Source organism: Oryctolagus cuniculus, chromosome 15 (genome assembly GCF_964237555.1).
Source record: "Oryctolagus cuniculus chromosome 15, mOryCun1.1, whole genome shotgun sequence".
In the NCBI taxonomy this organism is placed as follows: Eukaryota; Metazoa; Chordata; class Mammalia; order Lagomorpha; family Leporidae; genus Oryctolagus; species Oryctolagus cuniculus.
The window spans coordinates 89,416,193-89,439,298 of record NC_091446.1 but is presented as its reverse complement, the minus strand read 5'-3'; the positions used below and the strand labels follow the sequence as shown (position 1 = coordinate 89,439,298).

The 23,106-nt window shown below is 45.3% G+C and overlaps 1 protein-coding gene across 1 annotated transcript; it reads right to left on the bottom strand.

Moving 5' to 3' along the window:
- Nucleotides 1-18,452: 18,452 nt before the first annotated feature.
- Nucleotides 18,453-22,865, bottom strand: LOC138843183 (zinc finger protein 271-like). The gene has a single exon (XM_070058392.1). The coding sequence runs from the start codon at nucleotides 22,720-22,722 to the stop codon at nucleotides 20,431-20,433; it is 2,292 nt and encodes a 763-aa protein (XP_069914493.1). The 5' UTR covers nucleotides 22,723-22,865; the 3' UTR covers nucleotides 18,453-20,430.
- Between the last annotated feature and the right edge of the window lie 241 nt (nucleotides 22,866-23,106).

Below are 23,106 nucleotides of genomic sequence, written 5' to 3'. Positions count from 1 at the left end.
AGAGAGAGAAACCCGTGTCCGTACCAGTCACCTTGTTTTTTTTCTCTCTCTCTCTTCCAGTTAGCCTGGTGAACTTCCCCCCCCCCCCCGGGGGGTTCATTCCCTCTAGTCTCCTCTCTCCGCTTGCCTGCTGGTGTCTCAGGCTATTGAGGTTCGGCTCACCTCGCGTTCCAGCACTGGTCTGTTGAGTCTGCCACTGGTGTCCCGAACTGTGGGCTCCCACGCTCTCCACGCAGGTCCACTGTGAATCACAAGTTCCGGAAGAGTTTCTTCTGCTGTTTCCTCCCCTACTCTTCCTTGAACCTGCAGTATCTCCACTTTTATTAAACTATCTCTCCCCGGACTATCAGTGTGCTCCCTTCCTATTCCGCCATATTGCCTCCTCCCATAGCCCACTGATTTGTAATGTATGCTATGATATAAATCAGGCAGAAAAACCAGCTGCCCATATATTGTAAAATTAAATTAGGTCAATTATCTAACTGTTGGGTGATTTCAAATAGTTACTTATCTCAAAATGAAGCTCTTGCTGCATGTGTCAAATCCATAGCTCAGCCTACAAATCTCACTCAAGTTTGGAAGCACAGTTTTGTCTCTCCCCTGCCTTGCTGATATGAGATTTTAATGCTCAGAAATTTCCAGAAAACCAAGAAAATGGCCATTAGGTATGGCTATATAGAAGGTTTTGCTTGTTTGCCTTGGAATAATTATGTAGTCATTTGTTGAAAGTGATTAACTTGGCAACCCAGTGGGAGACTGCAGGAGAATTTGAGCCAACACTGAGGGCAGAACAGATTCCCTGTGTGGTCCTTGGGAAAGAGCTTCCAATCTCTGGCTCCTGTGGATATATCATTCGCCTACTAACTACCTCCAATTCCATTCAGCTGTGTGGAATTACTTCCCTTTTGAATAAAAGAAAGAAAGAAAGAAAGAAAGAAAGAAAGAAAGAAAGATAGATAGATAGATTTACCACGCCTAACCTGGGAGTGTCACCTTTGGCACACAGTTAACCCTGAGGAACCAAACAGAGCTCTCAGGCCACACCCATCTCAAACCTCTAAGGCTCCATCAAAAGCAGACAATCCATTTAATCTAGAGTTACAGTATAATGAGAAAAAACACCACAGCAAAGAAACCAAAGAATATCTCCAATATGCCAAACAAACACAGAAACCAAGGTAACAAGAACAAGGAAGACACTATGACGCCCCGAAATGAAAGACACCCAAATTCAACATTATGAAGATGATGATATAGAAGAAATGCAAGAAGCAGATCTCAAAAAATTGATAAGAACATTAAGAAGTTCTCAAAAACAAATTCTTGAACTACAGAAATCCTTACTGGACAGGATAGAAAATCTCCTTAGAAAAAATGAAATCTTAAGGAGGAATCAAAATGAAATCAGGCAACTAACAACATGAAACTGTGATAGTAAGGAGAAATCATAATGAAATGAAGAATTCAATAGATCAAATGACAAACACATTAGAGAGCCTTAAAAACAGAATGAGTTAAGCAAAAGAGGGAATATCGGACTTAGAAGACAAAGAACAGGAAAGTATACAGTCAAACCAAAGAAAAGAAGAGGAAATTAGAAATCTAAAACATATTTTTGAGAATCTACAGATACTATTAAAAAAACCAACATTCGAGTTCTAGGAGTTCCTGAAGGCATGGAGAGGGAGAAAGGATTAGAATGTCTTTTCAGTGATATACTAGCAGAAATTTTCCCAGGTTTGGAGAAGGTCAGAGACATCCTAGTACAGGAAGCTCATAGAACCCCTAGTAAACATGACCAAAAGAGATCCTCACCATGACATGTTGTAATTAAACTCACCACAGTGAAACAGAAAGAAAAGATCCTAAAATGTGCAAGAGAGAAATGTCAGATTACTCTCAGAGGATCTCCAATTAAACTCACAGCTGTCTTCTCATCAGAAACCCTACAAGCTAGAAGAGAACAGTGACACATAGCCCAAGTACTAAGAGAGAAGAACTGCCAGCCCAGAATATTATGTCCTGCAAAGCTCTCATTTGTGAATGAAGGTGAAATAAAGACCTTTCATAACAAACATAAATTGGAAGAATCAACAGCCTTTGTATACACAGGCAATGCTATGGCTGAGGAAGAACTTATAAGATCAATCCCATTCACAATAGTTACAAAAACAATCAAATACCTTGGAATAAACTTAACCAAAGACGTTAAAGATCTCTATGATGAAAATCACAAAGCCTTAAAGAAAGAAATAGAAGAGGATACCAAAAAATGGAGAAATATTCCATGTTCATGGATTGGAAGAATCAATATCATCAAAATGTCCATTCTCCCAAAAGCAATTTATAGATTCAATGCAATACTAATCAAAATCCCAAGACATTCTTCTCAGATCTGGAAAAAATGATGCTGAAATTCACATGGAGGCACAGGAGACCTCCAATAGTTAAAACAATCTTGTACAACAAAAACAAAGCTGGAGGCATCACAATACCAGATTTCAGGACATACTACAGGGCAGTTGTTATCAAAACAGAATGGTACTAGTACAGAAACAGATGGATAGACCAATGGAACAGAACAGAAACACCAGATCAATCCAAACATCTACAGCAAACTCATATTTGATCAAGGATCCAAAACCAATCCCTGGAGTAAGGACAGTCTATACAATAAATGGTGCTGGGAAAATTGGATTTCCACGTGCAGAATCAGGAAGCAAGACCCCTACCTTTCACCTTACACAAAAATTCACTCAACATGGATTAAAGACTTAAATCTACGACCTGATACCATCAAATTATTAGAGAACATTGGAGAAACCCTTCAAGATATCGGCACAGGCAAAGACTTCTTGGTAAATACCCTGGAGGCGCAGGCAGTCAAAGCCAAAATTAACATTTGAGATTGCATCAAATTGAGAAGTTTCTGTACTGCAAAAGAAACAGTCAGGAGAGTGAAGAGGCAACTGACAGAATGGGAAAAAATATTTGCAAACTATGCAACAGATAAAGGGTTGATAACCAGAATCTACAAAGAAATCAAGAAACTCCACAACATCAAAACAAACAACCCACTTAAGAAATGGGCCAAGGACCTCAATAGACATTTTTCAAAAGAGGAAATCCAAATGGCCAACAGGCACATGAAAAAATGTTCAAGATCACTAGCAATCAGGGAAATGCAAATCAAAACCACAATGAGGTTTCACCTCACCCCAGTTAGAATGGCTCACATGCAGAAATCTACCAACAACAGATGCTGGAGAGGATGTGGGGAAAAAGGGACACTAACCCACTGTTGGTGGGAATGCAAACTGGTTAAGCCACTATGGAAGTCAGTCTGGAGATTCCTCGGAAACCTGCATATAATTCTGTCATTCAACCCAGCCATACCACTCCTTAGAATTTACCCAAAGGAAATTAAATTGGCAAACAAAAAAGCAGTCTGCACCCTAATGTTTATTGCAGCTCAATTCACAATAGCTAAAAGCTGGAATCAACCCAAATGCCCATCAACTGGATAAAGAAATTATGGGACATGTACTCTATAGAATACTATACAGCAGTCAAAAACAATGAAATCCAGTCATTTGCAACAAGATGGAGGAATCTGGAAAACATTATTCTGAGTGAATTAAGCCAGTCCCAAAGGGACAAATATCATATGTTCTCCCTGATCGGCGACAACTAACTGAGCACCAAAGGGGAAACCTGTTGAAGTGAAATGGACACTATGAGAAATAGTGACTTGATCAGCTCTTGTGCTGACAGTTGATGTACAAAGTAATACTTTATCCATTTTAGTATTTTTTCTTTGTTTTGTTTTAGTACTATATGTTGAACTCTGTAATTAACACACATTTATTCTTAGGTGTTTAAATTTTAATTGAAAAGTGATCCCTGTTAAATATAACAGTGGGAATAAGAGAGGGAAGAGATGTACAATTTGGGACATGCTCAAGCTGACTTACCCAAAATGGTCTAGTTAGAATCATGCCAAGGGATTCCAATACAATCCCATCAAGGTGGCATGTACCAGTGCCATCTCACTAGTCCAAGTGATCAATTTCTGTTCATAATTGATCACACTGATAGGTCCAAGAGTAAACGGGATCACACAAACAAGACTAGTGTCTGTTAATATTAGCTGATAGAATAAAAAAGGGAGAGAATGATCAAACATGGGAAGCGAGATACACAGCAGACCTATAGAATGGCAGATGTCCTAAATAGCACTCTCACCTCAGAATCAGCCCTTAAGGCATTTGGATATGGCTGAAGAGCCCATGAGAGTATTTTAGGCATGGAAAGCCAAGACACTCTGGCAAAAAAAAGGCCTAAGTGAAAGATCTCTGTGAGTTGAGATCCCAGTGGAAAGAACGGGGCCAGCAAAGAAGGAGGTACCTTTCTCTTAAGGGAGGAGAGAACTTCCACTTTGACTACGACCCTGTCAGAATAAGATCGAAGTCAGCGAACTCAAAAGGCTTCCATAGCCTTGGCAACTCATTACCAGAGCCTAGGGAGATTACTGACGCCATAAACAGATGTGTCAAATTGTTAAGTCAACAACAGGAGTCACTGTGTACTTACTTCTCATGTGGTATCTGTCCTTAATGTGTTGTCCAATGTGAAGTAATGCTATAACTAGTACCAAAACAGTATTTTACACTTTGTTTCTGTGTGAGTGCAAACTGATGAAATCTTTACTTAATATATACTAAATCGATCTTCTGTTTATAAAGATAATTAAAAATGAATCTTGATGTGAATGGAATGGGAGAGGGAGCGGGAGATGGGAGGGGTGCGAGTGGGAGGGAAATTATGGGGGGAAGCCATTGTAATCCATAAACTGTACTTGAAATTTATATTTACTAAATTAAAAAAGTGATTAACTTGACAAAACAGGTTCCTAAGTAAGTGAAAGAATTGTGTTCCAGATCAGTGTGTATAATACTGTCACAGATCTATAAAACAATTACCAGTAACCATATATGATTACATTGGCTAACAGAAAAGCATAGAAGAACCCACACAGATGGTAACATTGGTTAACTTTAGAGTGAGCGCTGAGGCAGATGAAGGGTGCACAAATATTCTTGAGATTTAATATATTATTTAGGCAATGCTTACCACATGCCAGGAATTATTCTAGTTATTTTGTAAGCATTCACTATTTTAATCCCATAACTACCATTTGACATTGGTTCCATTGTATCCCTGCCCTACAAATGAGAAAAATAAGGCCTGGAGAATTCTGCAATCATTTGGGCAAGCTGAGTAAGTGGTAGTTCTGAAATTTAACACCATAGACTGGGCTCACAGGTGCTATTATGCTCTTCTGTCTGTATAAAATGAGACACCAACAAAATAAAAGTTACCTGGGGTAGTGAGACTCCAGTTAATTTTTATTCTTTCACATATTCCAATATTCTCATGATGAGCATGGATAATTCATAAAATTGAAAAAATAGGGCCAGTGCCATGGCTCACTAGGCTAATCCTCTGCCTGCAGCGCCAGCACCCCGGGTTCTAGTCCCAGTCAGGGTCCAGGATTCTGTCCCAGTTGCTCCTCTTCCAGTACAGCTCACTGCTATGGCCCGGGAAGACAGTGGAGGATGGCCCAGGTCCTTGGGCCCTGCACCCACATGGGAGACCAGGAGGAAGCACCATAGCAGCCACTTGGGGATGAACCAACGGAAAAAGGAAGACCTTTCTCTCTCTCTCTCTCTCTCTCTCTCTCTCTCTCTCTAACTCTGCCTGTCAAAAAAAAAAAAGAAAAAAGAAAGTATTACTTTGGCCTACCTAATCAGACCAGGGACTAATTTATTCATTTAGCAAGCATTTGTTGAATTCTTACTATGTTCCAGTCAGTGTGCTAAGAAGTTGTCCATATTTTTCCAAATGTTTGTACCACATGATAAATATTCCTGGAGTCTGTGTAAATGGTCCCCACTTGACCCTCAATTGATTTAGAGCCTGATTAAAGGTACACAATTCACAGGTTTGAGCAAATCACTTTCACATATTAAGTGGCTATCATCATCCATAATTGCATAACCAATACATCTTTTTTCCTCTATTACTCAGGTTTAACCATTCACAGATAGCCTCATTCCCTCATATAAGGGAGCCTCTCTCATATCTAGTCGAATTTTGGTTTCATACTCTTTAGTGTCTGAAGAGTTATGTCAGATACTTTTTGACCAGCTTCCCCCTTCCATAAAATTTCAGCCAGGTTTGTACAGTATCAGTTGTTAAACATAAAATACCCCTTTCCAAAAGAATAGCCTCATATATTAGGATACTGGAATTGGTCAGTCACCTTTTAGCTTTTTTGGTTTAGATATTTTTAACCTTAAGTGGGGTGTTCACTATAAGTGCTCTACCAAAAGTTAATTTTCAGCTTTCTTCCACCAATAAGGTTATGGCAGAAGCTACTTGTACACATTCAGGCCATCTCTTAGAAATTTGATTAAGAAGTTTAGATACAGTGGCTATTAGCTGGCTTTTTCCTCCCCAGCTCTGGATGAGGACTCCAAGATCCACACCCTGATATACCATGACTAAAAGATTAAAAAGTCTTTCAAGTGAGAGATGTGCTAATCACAGGGGATTTTATGAGGCCCTGTTTTCAATGTGTCTGTTTCCTGGATCTCCTCACTGGACCACAGTAAAGACTCTGGGCTTTTTTCCCTAAAAGTATGAGATAAAGAATTTTTCAGGGGAATAGGACTGAATCTAAAGTCAACAATTCCCTCTGAAGCATAATAATTTTCTCAGATCACATTTGGCTTTAGGTAAACTCAGACATACAATATATGACTGGGGTTGATTTGGTGCTTGTTCTCATCAATTAGATGCCCTGATATTTTACATTTCTTTTGACAGATTGAAGCTTATGATTAGAAATTTACAGCCCTCTTCTTGCAAAAGTCTAGCAGCCATTGTGGCCATTTAGGGAGTGAACCAGTGGATGGAAGACCTCTCTCTCTTTCTGCCTCTAACTCTAGCTTTCAAATAAATAAATAAATCTTTAAAAAATAAGGAAAAAAGAAGAAAAATGTTTTATATGGAATGTAAAAATACTACAACAATGCCAAAATGCTTTATCATAAAAGTTTCTTTTGATACCTGTATCACTATGGGACACATTAATGGCTAGTATCCCTAATACATCCAAATGAATGTTTTGCTTGTTTTTCATAGGAACAAGCCATCTGTTTCTGTGAACAATAGACACACTAAGGGCTGGGCTTCATGGCAGCAGGTGCCCCTTCCTGACACTTGCTTTGTTTCTCATTTTCCATCTTCTCTGTATTAACTTTTCTATGTCCCCACATTTTCACTGGAACTTGCATCTTCAACCTGCGAGGCGACAGCAGTGCTGCAGGGTCAGCACCTTGCCTGTTGATGGCACACTTGTCTTCAATTCCTCTCAGGTAGAGCTGTCTTAGGAAATGTTTCTGACACACCTGGGAGCTTTGCAGATGCTAGGCACACTTGAGGGAAATCCCAGGGCCTCAGGCACCAGTGCTAACACACAGAGGGTCAACTGACACCTGACACTTGCTTTAAATGATGTCGGAGGGCAGGGACTCTACCTGGCCTTTCAGATTCCAAAGGCTGACTTGAACTTGTCTTCTTGCACTTTGCTGTGTCTCAGCTTTGTCAGCGTAGAATCATTGTGTGAGTATTCACCATCAGGCACATGGCAGTGTTTTCCAGTAGGGGCTCTGAGTGCTGGTATTTAAACTCTGGCACAGGTTTTGGTGACATGGCACAGATCTGTCAGGTATCTATGTAGTGGAGGAGCGATGGCATTGAAGCTGCATCTCTACAGCCTTGGGAGACACTGCCGGGTTCCTGAAATGCTTGCAGCATTTCACACCCACAGCACAAGCTCCCTTGCATGCCGGTGTCCCTGCCAACATGGTGCTGTCATTTCCATTGTGATTGCCTGACTGCTCTGTGCTTTCAGGCTCCATCTGAGTGTCCCTGATTACTCAAGAACTTGAACATCTTTGCAGGTGTTGGTCACTGAATAACCTCTTTTATAGAGAGACATTCAGGGTGTGCATGTTGGGGTGCTGTGGGGTAGGCCATTGCTTGGGACACCTGAATGCCATATTGGTGTGCTACACTTCTTCCCATCTGTCTCCCTGTTAGTGCAACCTGAGAGGTAACGGATGCTCACTCAATTGCTTGGGTCCCTGCCACCCACACAGGAGATCTGGATAAAGTTCTGGGCTCCTGACTCCTGCCTGGCCCAGCCCTAGTTGTTGCAAACATATGGGGAAATCATCAGATAGATCTCTCACTCACTTTGCCTTTCAAAAAGATCATTATTTTTAATTTATTTTAAAACATTGTTGCTGGGGCCAGCACTTTGGCCTAGAGGGTAAAACTGCCACACCCACAGTGCTGGCATCCCATATGGGTGCTGGTTTCAATTCCTGGCTGCTCCACTTCTGATCCAGGTCTCCGTTTTGGTCTGAGAAAGCAGTGGAACATGGCTGAAGTCTTGGGCCCCTGCACCCGCATGGGAGACCCAAAGGAAGCTCCTGGTTTTGGTTCAGTGCAACTCCAGCCATTGCAGCCAATTGGGGAGTGAACCAGCAGATGTAAGACCTCTCTCTCTGTAATTATACTTTCAAATTAATAAGTAAATCTTTAAAAAATAAAAATAAAAACATTGCTGCTTTTTTGTAAAGGTTTATTTAACTTACTTGAAAGTTACCGAGAGAGGGAAAGAGATCTTCCATCCACTAGTTCACTCCCCAAATAGCTGCAACAGCCAGGGCTGGGCCCGGCAAAGCCAGATGTGCGGAATTCCAGCCAGGTTTCCCACGTGGATGCTGGTGTTGCCAGCTGTGTCTTAACTAGTTATGCCACAACGATCCCCGGCCCTAAATAATCTGTCTGCAGGCACTTCTTCAGCTGCCTCACAAATACCTTGTGTATTTTACCCTTACCCACCTCAGCTGAGGCCAGAAATGCCAGTGACCAAGGGGAGGCAGATACTTCTGCTCCAGCACCCTCGGACCTGGTGGCTGGGGGCCAAAGCTTCTCTCAGAGAAGCCCCTGGCCATGCCCTGGCCCGGCAGGCTCTCCAGACACAGGCCGGGATCTTCTGCCACCAGGTACCTGGCTTTGAATCACAGCTGGGGTCCCTGACAGACCTGGAGGGTAGGACTGCCTCCTCTGGGCTCCAATCTGTCACAAAACGTGACTTGCAGACAAGACACTGGCCAGACAGCAGAGGGCTCCTCTCCCAGCCAAGTGTCTGCAGCCCCAGGGGAAATCAACTTCCTGAGGCCAAGGATGTGCTGGGCACCCATGGACCAGGCCGGGATGTCACAGAGTGGATGCCCCAGAGGGCCCCACTTCTGCCTGGGGGCATCCCTATCCCAGATGACTAGAAACCAAGGGCCTCGCCAGTTCTCTGGGTCTGACTGCAGGGTTGGACCATGCTTCCTTTCCTAAGCCAGTGGGTCTATCTAACCCGCAGTCACTGCAGGTACAAAACCTTTTAACTGATTGGGTGTGAGGCAGATGCCTTTTGGTGTGAAGTGACAGGGGTCACATGGAGCACTGGGCACCTCCACCCAGCCTGCTGCCCAGCGGTGGGCCTGACATAGGAACACCCACCTGACCTCAGCACCCCGGCTCAGCTGCACAGCCCCCAGGCCTTCTCACTGGAGCAGAGCTGACAGAGCTGCCTCCTGGGAGAAGCAGCACCAGCTCCTGGTGCTCAGCCTCACTGCCCGTGGCTGGCTATGCCTGGCCCACAGCCCCCTGCAGGGGATGCCAGCCAAGGAGGCAGGCCCTGTGGTCTGAATCCTGCTCCAACAGGCTCAGGAGGGAGGGCAGCAGTGCAGGTGTGGGCAGATGTGTGTCCTGCACCTGTGCCCAGTGACTGCAGGTGTAGACAAGTTCGAATGGGAACAGTGACTTATGTCTTTCTGAGAAGGGAAATCAGCAGACAGACTCAGAGCACCACAAGCCAGGAACAGCCATACCTGCCAGGAAGGCCCTGGAAGCTGGGGCGGAATCTCCCCTACAGCCCTCCAGGAGGGTCCAGCCTGGCCAACAGGTTGCCCCCACACCTGCAGCCTTGGGAATTGTAACAGACATTCCTGCTGTTCCAAGCACCCAAGGTGCAGAGCCCACCAGGGAACCCTGCTGATGCCCAGGCAGAGTAGGATTTCAGACAAGCCTCAGCTGGGGGCCAGGTGCCCCAGGCCAATGCCCTCACTGAGGATTCAGTTCCTGGACAGGACAGAGGGCAAGGAGGGCTCTAAGTTCCTGTCAAAGACCACAGCTCAGCTTCCCACTCAAATATTTACCAAGGGCATCTGGGCAGAGAAAGGGGCATTCTGGGGCAGAGGCACAACAGTTAAAAAGGAGAGATTTGCCTTCCTGGGGAGCCCCACTCCCCCACACACATCCAAAGGGACCACAGTGGTTTCCCAGCCCTGAGCACCCTGAGCTCCCACCATAGGACTGCCAACCCACCCCCGCCATCAGGCCTGCAGCTGCCTTGGATACAGGTTGTGCTGTGCACTGGTCCACTCCCCAACCAACTGGAGGGGCATGGACAGCAGCCAGCCTGGACCCTGGGGTCCATGCTCAGGGCAAGATGGGAGGGTGAGTGCTGAGGACTGGTTGGTGACCAAGTGGTCCCAGGATGGAGACTGGGCCTCTGCCAGCTGGGCCAACCATGTGCAGGGGATTCTGAGATGGATTAGGCTCTCATGGGGCTACCGTGGCAGCAGGCGGGGCTGGACATGGCCCCGGTGCGAGGGGCAGGAGGTGCATGGGGCTGGGCGGCAGTCCTCAGTAGGAGTTCAGGGCCTGCTTGGAGCACCTCTTCATGTGCACGCACTCGTGGCAGAAGATGTCCAAGTTCTGCCCAAAGCTCTTGATGCAGTAGCATTGCTGGAATGGCCGTATCGTGTCCTTTTGGTGTGTGTGGCTGCAGTGCTGGGCCAGGGGCTCCTGGCGCTGGAAGCCCAATCCCTCTACACTCTGCATCTCCGGCTCCAGTCTTTTGGGCTGCCGGTGGATCCGCTGGTGGGAGAGCAGGTGGTAGTTGTGGCGGAAGCTCCTCCCACAGGAGCCGCACCTGTAGGGCTTCTGGGCCTCGTGGGTCTCATGGGCCTCATGCTCTCCAGGACCTGTGGTCTGCCTCCAGCTACAGGAAACCAAGCTGGTCAGGGGTGCCACCAGCCCCTGAGAACCCTACCCAGAAGGCCTGGCTCAAATCCCAGAGACACCTGTTCTTGCAGTACTCCTGGGTGATCTCAGTCCTGGCTGGCCCTGCAGGGACCACAGGTAGAGCCATGTAGCAGCCGTCATGGCTCAGTTGCTGTGCCTTTCTCTCTTGCCTCCCTTTAAGGGCCAGGATGGAATGCGCGGGGTGGGATGCACCACAGCATGGCTGCTGGCCTCACAGCCTTTGCAGGCAGGCCTGGGTACCCAAGCCCATGTGCGCGGGGGTACCTTCGTCTCCTTGACAGGGGGTGCTGATGCTGAGTATCCCACACATGCTGTCCCCAAGGTGCTGACTTCCCATCCCCAGCAATGCAGGCCCTGGGCACAGAGGAACTGCCTGATCCCTAGCATGCACCAGGCTCAGGGTGGGTACTTGAGGGACACCTGGCCCCAGCATGGCTCAGTTAAAATGAGGGACAGGGACAGGACAGGGTGTCAGTATCCAGACAATGACAGGGACAGGGCAGGACATCAGTACCCAGACAATGCATGGGGGCTGCACAGGAAGCCCTGGAACAGCCTGGCTCTACCCTCTCTGCCCACCCAGTTCGGGAACCTTCACTCACAAGTCGGGGCTTCCTGAGGTGCTTCCTTCCCCTGGAGCTCCAGTAGCTCCAGCAGCAGCTCACTCTCCTCTCCCTGGAAGGGGCCCAGCAGGGCAGCTGGGTCATCTGCCCCAGGGGAAGGCAAGGCACCCCATTGAGTGGCTCCCAAGGTGGCCCGCACAGCCAGGCTCAGAGTCCAAGAAGCTGAGTGGAGGGGGGGAGGTGTGTGGTGAGCAGGAACCCCTGAGGGGCAGGGCCAGGGCCAGGGCCTTCAGGGTCAGCAGGTGTGAAGCCAGAAGCAGATAGTGATGCTGGGCCTCTGGTGACAGATAGCCCGGGAAGCCTGAGCCACCGGTGTCAAAATGGCAGGCAGGGACCAGGGCGACATTTGCTTTGGACAACCAGGCACAGACCTGAATACACCTCCAGTCTCCTGCTATTACAGAGGGCAGGGACCCCAGCCCCCATTCCGGGAGCACAGTCTCACTTGGGAGGGGAGACCCTGGCAGGGACCCCAGGCCACCATCTGGGAGCTGGGTCTTACTTGGGGTCACAGAGATTCCACAGTCCTCCCCAATGATGAACTCTCCATAGAAGCCAGTCTGGCCAGGGTTCAGGAGGGGCCAGTCCTCTTCAGAGAAGCACAGGATCATGTCCTTGAAGGGAGAAGCCCGGCTCTGAAACCACAGGGCAGGCTTGGGTCAAGGGCAGACAGCACACCATGGACAGACATGTAACCAGGGCCAAGGTGAGCCAGGCATCATCTGGTGAGGGCCTGCTTCTCAGCTCAGGGACCTCCTGGGGTGGAAGGTTCTGGTCCCACCTCCTGGGACCTCACATGGGGGTCAGGGTTTCATTCATGAAACCTGGGCACAGACATCCCCACCATGGCGTTCCACCCCCAGCACCCCAGGCCCATGTCCTCCTTGCAGGCAAGCACGGTCCTTGCATCCGGACAGCCCCCATCTGGTGCAGGTGTCACCTGTGTCAGGTGTGGCTCCAGGTGTGACTGTGGAGATGACTGCTCCTTCCGGGAGCAGGTTCAGGCACATTCCAAAAGGGAGAGATGGGGGACAGGAGGGACAGGTCCCAGACAAGTCTCAACCTGCATGTGGGTCAGCAGCCCTCTCTGGGCCTCCAAGGCTCTGTGGTTTTGGGCGGCCCTGCCCCCATGCCACTCAGTTGTCCCAGCTGGGACATCCCTGAGTGTCCCAGGCTGGGTCCAGGACAGTGACTCCACCAGGCAGGGACTCTTGCACTGAAGCTGTCCCGGGAGAAACATCGCAGGGTCTTGGGGACATTTGTGGAGTAAACCAGCTGATGGAGTCAGTCAGTCTCTCTCTCTCTCTGCCTTTCTAATGCACACTCACAGGGCCACACCTTATCAGCTGTCTCCTGAACTGCCACTCTCATTCTCCTTAACACAGACAGCCTGAGAATGTTCCAGATCTTCAGGCTCTGCTTCCCTTCTGAGTAACAGCTCCATCACAAATCCTTCCCCTTGTCTCACATTCATCACCCACAAGTTCTGCCTTCCACATGGCATGGATTAGGGCACCCCCCGCTCAACCCTTCCCCCATGTGACCAGGCCTCGCCCACCCACATATCCACCAACAACCTGTTCTCACCACACTGGACCTGAGTTTGGCATCTGAGGACAGCGCTCCCCCTGACCCAGAGCCCTTGCCCATGCATTCACAGCAACACAGATTTTCTAGGACACAGCCCAGACCCTTCCATCCTCTCCACAGCACCCAGCTCAAAAGCCACTCCCACACATGGTCTGTCAGCCGGCACCTGCTGTCCTCTGGGACGGCTTCCTCCAGGTGTCCTCAGCAGCTGAGCAGAGGCCCCTGCCCTGGTCACAGCGGCCTTCCTGTCACTGTCCCAGCATGGCAGAGGGGCTAGGCAGCTTGAGGTCTCTTACTGGCTCTTACCACCATCTGCTTGGAGACCCTGATTCTGGGGGATGCACACATTCAGAACCTTGCACCAGGGGAGAGGGTGAGCTAGAGATGGGTGGGGAGGAGCCCCAATAGCACACAGCTCAGGGCCGGATGTGAGAACAGGCCTTCTCCCAGTGCTCTCCTGCGACACCCACAGACCACCACGGTGCTCACCTCCAGTCTACTCTGAAGGTGCAGTGTGAGGTGGGCATCAGCTCCCCACCCCCTCTGAGAAGGGATGCAGCAAGGGAATACTGATGCACCCAGCGAAGGGGTGAGGTAACCCACAGGCAGCCTCCAGGGACAGATGCACGCGCACCAGCGAGAACCAGTCAGGAGGAGCATGGTGCAAAAGGCACCCTGGCTGGCCACAATGTGCAGGGTGCCCAGAGGGAGAGAAGGGTCCAGAGCAAGGCAGACAGGGGCAGGCATGGTGGCACAGCGAAGCCGGCATCCCACATGGACACTGCTAAGACCCAGCTGATCCACTTCTGATCCTGCTCCCTGCATTGCAGCAGAAGATGACCCAAGTGCTTGGACCCCTGCACCCATGTGGGAGACCTGGAAGAAGCTCCAGCCTCCTGGCTTTGGCCTGGCGCAGCCCTGGCCATTGTGACCGTTTGGGGAGTAAATCAGCTGATGGAGGATCTCTCTCTCTCTCTCTTGTCCCTCTAACTCTCCTTTACAATACACTAGAAAATAATAAAAACTGAAAAAGAGATGTACACAGCCCTATAGCATAAAATGCACACATAGTCCTGTATGACAGAGAATGATCCAGACAAATATCAACAATGCCATGGTTGAGAAACTGCTCTGTAACACTAGAGAAAGTTACCATCAGTTCAATAATCTTCACAGGTGCATCAGCCAATCTGGGTCCATCTTGTTAGCTCACTTACTTCTTTTTCCTACCATTTTCTAAGGGGCTGCTTTGTTTCTTTTAAAGTGTCTTGAGGTTTACTTACTTAGTTGTATTCATCTTATATGAAAGCTGGAGGGGGAGGCCAGAGGAGCAGGGAGGGTGGTGGAGAGCTTCATCTCCCATCCACTGGTTCACTCCCCAGATGCCTCAGTAGCCAATGCTGGGTCAGGCTGGAATCAGAAACTCTGTGGGTCTCTAGGTGGATGGCACGGGCCTAAGTACTTGAGCCATCACCTGCTGTCTCCCAGGGTGTGATCAGCAGGAAGCTGGCATCTCCCAGGAACAGAGCTGGGACTTGAACCCAGCACCATGATCTGGGATGCAGGCGTCCAATGGATGTTTTAACCGCTGAGCCAGGCTTGAACCCCAGGCTTGTCATTCTAATTGTGCATATGTTTTCAGTATTGTAACAGAAAGACCAACACTATTTCAACTTTAAAATTAAAAAAAAAAAAACCACAACAGGGGCAGGAGTTTGGCTTGGCAGATAAAACACTGGTCGGGACACCTGTGGTCCACCTCAGAGAATGTGTGTTGGATCCCTCGCTCTGGCTCCTGGTTCCAGCTTTCTGCTAACACAGACCCTGGCAGGTGGCAGTGATGACCCCAGAAATGGGCCACCCACACGGGAATCTGGGATTGGGTCCCTGGCTCCCAGCGTCAGGATATTTCAGGAGTGAACCAACAGATGGGAGCTTGCTCTCTGTCTCTTTCTCTCTGCGTATTCAATAAGGAAATATTTTTTAGAAGAAAAACTCCCATCACAATCCAGGAAAACACCAACCCGACAGAGGCACCGGGGAGGCGGAGCAACGTCCAGGGATAGGAAAGGGCCTGGAGTTGCTCTGTGTAAAACTCCACTGCCCAGAGGCTGTGCTGGGCCTCATGCTCTCCTGATCCTCAGACAGGGAGAGCCTGGGGCTGCTTGTGGCAGAGTCCAGCGAGGGACTCACTAGAGAGAGGCCGGGGCCAGGTGTCAGGGGTGGGTCCACCATCACTCATGCACAGGAATCTCAGGGTCTGCTCTATGCTAATAGTTTAAAATTTCATACTTATAGTTTTGTTATAGGTATCTTGTTGATACCAGCATCTATTTTTACTTGTCTCTCTTGTATATAATATTGTATAGTTCATTTTGGTTCTGTTTTTAAAAAAAGATTTTATGTACTTGAAACTCAGAGGGAGGGAGGCAGAGAGCAAGAGAGAGCGCCTGAGAGAGAGCACTTCCATCTATGGTTCACTCCACAGATGGCCACATCAGTCAGGGCTGGGACAGGCCAAAGCCAGGAGCTAGGAGATTCATCTGGGTCTCCCATGGAGGAGCAAGGGTCCAAACACTTGTGCCATCCTCTGCTGTCTCTCTCATTAGCAGGAACCTGGATCCAAAATGGAGCAGACAGTGCTTGAATTGGTGCCCATATGGGATGCTGGCATTGCAGGCAGTGGCCTTACCCACAATGCCATGATCTCAGTCCCTCACTTTTGTTCGTAAGAAGAAAATTAAAATGATTGTCAGTCTTCTAACATATTCACTTGAGGCTATACCTTTTCTAAGAACTGATTTATATGACATCTCATAACTCTTCCTTTGTTCTCAAATATTGTACATGCAGGTAATCTTCTTCCCAGTGTCTCTAGTCCCATGTTCCTCTAGCTATGCCTTGTTTTGCCTATCTCTAATCTTGGCCCTAAAACCTATGTGGTATCTGCAATTTCAACATCTCATGTGATTGAGACTTAGGTTTATTCTTGTATTTTTGCCATTTTGAAAATATTTTTCTGCCAACCAGGCAAGCTCTAAAAACCCTGTTACTTATGTCTGCTGCATGAGTCTCCATCCTTTTTGTCTACAGCACGTCTTTCCTCGAGTGTCTTTCCAGTTTCCGTATCCAATGCCAATTGCCATGCATTTCTCACCTCTCTTCATATAGCTGTGATCCTCCTCAGTCTGCCTGGTCTATACAGCCTATGTCAGAACTACTATGTTTCCAATCCCCTCTCATCTCCTGTGATTTCAGCTCATGGCAGTCTTTAGTTACCACTCTGATTTCACTTAAATCCATGACTTCGTGCAAGCACCTCCATGTTATTGATCTGTAGCCAGTAAATTCCTTTTGTCTCTGAAATCCCTATGACTCCAGCCTATGCCTTTTCTTTTGTATCCTCATGTCCGGTGTACACCAAGTGTCTCATGAGTCCTCCTTTGTTCTTTTTCAAAGGTCCCCACCTACTGGCAAGGTTTGGTTATCTGTTTATATTCTGATGGACCTCTTTTTTTGACAGAGTGGACAGTGAGAGAGACAGAGAGAAAGGTCTTCCTTTTTGCTGTTGGTTCACCCTCCAATGGCTGCCGCGGCTGGCGCACTGTGCCAATCCGAAGGCAGGAGCCAGGTGCCTCTCCTGGTCTCCCATGCGGGTGTAGGGCCCAAGCACTTGGGCCATCCTTCACTACACTCCTGGGCCACAGCAGAGAGCTGGCCTGGAAGAGGGGCAACTGGGACAGAATCCAGCACCCTGACCGGGACTAGAACCCGGTGTGCCGGCGCCACTAGGCAGAGGATTAACCTATTGAGCCATGGCACCGGCCCCTGATGGACCTCTTGGTTTCATATAGGTTATAGTCATTATGAAGCTGCTGGATATATTTTCTTGCTGCATTGTATGTAGGCATATGATACTATTGTAGGACCTATTAATAACATAGCCAGATATCTTGTAAAGTATCATTATGCATTCTGATCAACAATGAATGAGATTTTTTAATAGCATATAATTAAACAAATGCTAATAAAATTTTGGATACTCTACATTCAAAAACTTTGGCAGTTGTATTTATTTCATTTTTCAGTCCATTTTTAATGCGTCAAAGCTTGCTAGAAAAGAGTTGGAAAGCATTGAGTCATTATGTATTGTCTATTAAACTTACACAAAGAAAAAGAAATCTGAAACATCCTATCAATAGACCAAGAAGACAATAAAAGTCCAGGCAAGCCAGAAATCAGTTCAGCATTGGCTCAGAAACAAGCACTTCAGCAAGCATTAGGAAAAGGACAAGGTTAAGTGGGAACATAGGGAGTCCTTAGACAATGAGAGGCATGGCCTTTGCCCTCACACACAATTCAAGCTGCATGGACAGTGGATAACATCTCCATTCTCCTCTACCATCTTGATCTCATTTCTAAGATTTGCAGAGCAAGGAACTGGGACCCAGAAAGAGGCTATGAATTGACCTCACTCCCCATGCATATAGCCACAACTGTATCCACATGAATTTTTTTGTTCAGTCCACAGTTGGTCCCCTTTGAAAGTTGGCACTCCTTCCCACTTCTATTTTAGGCCTAACTTGTATATTTTGCCTTTATGTGTACTAATTTTTCAATACAAGGCATATATTTTATGTATAACTACTTATTTGCCTTTAAGTCTCCGAGTATCCTGAGATTTGACTCTGCATCTTACGATTAGCACTTGGACTGGATCTGTATATTGCCAATGAACTGTTCCCAATATTTAGGATTAGAAGTGGAAGGAATGACTTGTAGGACTGCCCTCTGGACAGGAAGCAGAAAAAGAGCAACTATAGCTGTAACATTCATCACTACATTTGTAACCAAGTCATTGAGGAATGGCCATGTCACCTAGGTACATTGTCCATCCAGAGTGGGTACATGCTGATATCAGAGATGAATGTAAATCCAATCAAATCCCAAGAAGAACTTTGAGGAAAGAAAAGTAAACACAACATTTAAATAAAACTTAGAGTCACCATGAGGTGGTGGAAAATAAAGCCAAAAATATTAAAGTCATTGTAAAACTACAAAAATACCATACTATTATATTTTTGTACCAGTTTCTCTGTTTCAGGGGTTAAACATTAGTCCAAGTTACTGTCTCTAGGCAACAAGGAATTTGAAAAAAAAAAGCTAGAAACAAGGAATCAGGAAAGTAAAATTTAAAGAGATAGTATGGTGCTGGCACTGTGGCATACTAGGTTAATCCTCCACCTGTGATGCCAGCATCCCATATGGGAACTGGTTCTAGTCCCAGCTGCTAGGGCCCCTGCACCTAAGTGGGAGACCCAGAGGAAGTTCCTGGTTCCTGACTTTGGACCGCTGCAGCTCCAACCATTGTAGTTATTGGAGGAGTGAGCCATTGGATGGAAGACCTTTCTATCTCCCCTCTGTATGTAACTCTACCTCTCAAATAAATTTTAAAAAATCTTAAAAAAAAAAGCAATATTGTGGACAACCTCAGGAGAAAATGCTGCAATTTAAAAGGTTTGTAGTTATCCTTTAATAGGATAGTAGGTGATGTCTGAGAAAACACCTACTTGAATATTTAAATAAGGCTAAGTTGGGAGCAGGACTTGAGTATCACCCACTTCCATGATCCTTTCAAAAATCTCAGATTGTCATAGCATCAGGTGCATATGTGTTGAAATTTAGGAAGTGTCATGCATCTGGTGCATGATGGGAAGAGAGGCCCAGGTGCTTGATGTTGAGTAGGTTTGCCAGTCTTCACTCATCTTGGATATTTCTAGCCAGTACAATCTTAGGAACAACACACAAGGTGTGCAGTATGTTCTATGTGTGGTATTAGCATGGGTGCTGATAGTCCTTAATTTCTAGTGCTCACTAGCTACCTGCATATCTCAAGTAGCTCAAAAAAATTAAATGAGCCAGAATCAAGCCAAGTGAATACAACTGCCAAAATTTAATTACAAACAGAAGCAAACCACAATAGAGTGGAATGAAAACAATCCAAAAAAATGAAAGTAAGAAGAGTTACAAACATAGTTTAAATCTCAGGAGGACTGCTTAGCATTTATGCCATGAGAGCATTGTGCACACATCCCCTCTTCGCCCAATAAGCAAACTTCTGGAAAAGAGGGCAAATTTGGACTTACACACAGAGAAGTCTATGATTCTCATGAGTATAAAGGTTGTCAGAGACTCATCCCCTAATCTGGACAAACCACTCATCATTCAGAGCTGGGATATAGTATAATGGCTGGCATATATAAGTCAGGCAATGGGCCAATGGTCACAACTTGATCTGTAGAGTCACGTGGGGAAGGAATCATGGGCAACCAATAAAATCAAACAACTTTGCAAATGATGAGGATGATATTTCAAGTAAGTATCACACGGAAAATACTTAACAAAATTTATATGTGGAAATAACTCATTGTCATGGTCCCACTCATAATACGAGAAAGCCAAGAATTCAGATTGTATGTCAAAGGAGGAAAAACTAGACTTTAAAGAACATATAGCCAGTCTCAGTCATACAAGGTAAATCCTTCATTTGGATTTCCTAATAACTGCTGAGGTGTGGTTCCATATAAGTTACATTTTCAATGTTTTCTCTGTAATTTTACTGATGTTTCTTAAAATTTGCCTTATAGTAAAGGTTTCCACCTCCAATACATTCACAGGGATTTTGCTCTATGTGAATCTTCTAAGAGGTGGTAAAACATGAACTATGGTACAAAGTCTTAGTATACACACATGCTTTCTCTTCTCAATGTACACTGAAGAGTGACTTTTGCCAAAGATTTTTCACATACATTATATTGACAGTGTTTTCTTCTTTGTGTAGTATATGGTATCTATTGAGGTTTAATTGAAGCAAAAGATTTTTTTTGACATTGATTGCATTCAAAGTTTCCCAGTTTTTCAATTCTATGCCTATTGAGGCTTTAATTCTGGGATAGTTTTTCCGTACTCATTTAATTCATGAAATTTCTCCTATGCGGATTTTCTGATGTGTTATGAGGTCTGACTTATGGCAAAAGGCTTTTCCAGATTTACTGAATTCATAAGATTTCTCCCCTATGTGAATTCTCCTATGTTTATTCAAGTTTGACTTCTGGGAAAAGGCTTTTTCACACTCATTACATACATAAGGTTTCTCCCCTGTGTGAATTCTCAGATGTCGTATGAGGTCTGAGTTCCGGCAAAATGCCTTTCCACATTCACTGCATACATAAGATTTCTCCCCTGTGTGAATTCTCTCATGTTTCTTCAAGTTTGACTTCATGTAAAAGGCTTTTCCACATTCATTACATTCAAAAGCTTTATCCCCCGTGTGAATTCTCTGATGTGCTATAAGGTGTGATTTCTGGGAAAAGTCTTTTTCACACTCATTACATTCATAAGGTTTCTCGCCTGTGTGAATTCTCTGATGGGTTATGAGGTCTGACTTCCAGGAAAAGGCTTTTCCACATTCATTACATTCATAAGGTTTCTCCCCTGTGTGAATTCTCTGATGTCTTATGAGAGCTGATTTGTGGCAAAAGTATTTTTTGCAGTCGTTACACTCATAAGTTTTCTCCCCTGTGTGAATTCTCTGATGTGTTACAAAGTGTGATTTCAGGTAAAAGGCTTTTCCACATTCATTGCATTCAAAGGGTTTCTCCCCTGTGTGAATTTTCTGATGAATTAGGAAGTGTGACTTTCGGGAAAATGCTTTTCCACATTCGTTACAATCGTAAGGTTTCTCTCCTGTGTGAATTCTCTGATGTCTTATGAGGACTGACTTCTGGTAAAAGGCTTTTCCACATTCATTGCATTCATAAGATTTCTCCCCTGTGTGAATTCTCTGGTGTTTATTCAAGTTTGACTTCTGGGAAAAGGCTTTCTTACACTCACTGCATACATAAGGTTTCTCCCCTGTGTGAATTCTCTGATGTGTTATGAGGCCTGACTTCTGGCAAAACTCTTTTTTGCACTCATTACATTCATAATGTTTCACCACTGTATGAATCTTCTGATGTGTTACAAAGTGTGACTTTTGGTAAAAGATTTTTCCACACTCATTACATTCAAAAGATTTCTTCTCTGAGTGAGTTCTCTGATGTGTTATGACATGTGATTTCCGGGAAAATGCTTTTCCACACTCATTACATTTATAAGGCTTCTCCCCTGTGTGAATTCTCTGATGTGTAACAAAGTGTGATTTCAGGTAAAAGGCTTTTCCACATTCATTGCACTTAAAAGGTTTCTCCCCTGTGTGAATTCTCTGATGTATTATGAGATGTGACTTCCTGGAAAAGGCTTTTCCACACTCATTACAATTGTAAGGTTTCTCCCCAGTGTGACTTCTCTGATGTCTTATGAGGACTGACTTCTGGCAAAAGGCTTTTCCGCATTCATTGCATTCATAAGATTTCTCTCCTGTGTGAATTCTCAGGTGTTTATTCAAGTTTGACTTCTGGGAAAAGGCTTTCTCACACTCATTACATACATAAGGTTTCTCCCCTGTGTGAACTCTCTGATGCGTTATGAGGCCTGACTTCTGGCAAAAGTCCTTTTTGCACTCATTACATTCATAAGGTTTCACTGCTGTGCGACCCTTCTGATGTCTTACAAAGTGTGGTTTCATGTAAAAAGCTTTTCCACACTCATTAATTTCATATAGTGTCTGCCCTGTGTGAATTCTTTGATTTCTCATGAGATATGACTTCCAGGAAAAGGGTTTTCCACATTCATTGTACCCACTGGGCTTTTCCCCTGTGTGAGTTCTGTGATGGACTGTGAGGCAGGATTTATGGCTGAAAGATTTTTTATAGGGTTCACATACATAGGGTTTCTTTCCTGTATGTGTTTTCTGATTCATTGTAAGATCTGATTTGTAATTCATAGCTTCCTCACCCTTAAAAAATTCACAAAGTTTCTCTTTTGTTTGGGTTTGTTGATACTTACTGAGGTTAGAATTTTTATGCAAAGTTTCCTTCCCTATTTGAATTGTCTTCATTGTCTTTCCTACAATAGTTGACTTGTTACAAGTGTCTCTCATATAAGCCTTCTCAAATGTAAAGAACATTTTCTTCCTTTGCAAGGTTTTTACTTGTTTACTGTGATCAAATGGCACAGTCTGAACCTTGTGATGCTGACTATGAGGCTCTGAGCAATGAGAAGAGTTCCCAGGTACATTAGGGGCATCTAATTTCTCTCCAGCTTGCATCTCATCCAGCACACTAGGGATATGCACATTGTGAAATATACTGCATACCTCAGGTTTCATTCCTGAACAATTTCTCTTTTTGATGATCAGTTTTTGAATATGGCTTGAGTTTAAATTACGTGTTTTTCTTGATTCAATGCCCTTGTGAGTGAATGTATTGTTTGTGACCACATCCTTCCTCAAATTTATGTCTTGACTTTCCTTGTTGGTCACAATCAGGCCATCTCTTTCCTGGGAAACTGAAATGAGAAAAAAATACTCATATTCAAGAAGCAAATCCAAACGTATCTTCTGGAATACTCAAGTAAATGATGCTTCCTCTTATACTAATTGCCTAAGGCATTCATTTATGACCATTATAAGGCTTTTCTCAAAAATAACTATAATAATAAATTATATCAATGTATTTACCCAATGTTCACAATCTTTTTGTTTACTACATTA

Coding starts and splice junctions, on each gene's coding strand:
- LOC138843183 (XM_070058392.1), bottom strand. CDS start 22,722: ATGAAACCTGAGGTATGCAGTATATTTCACAATGTGCATATCCCTAGT.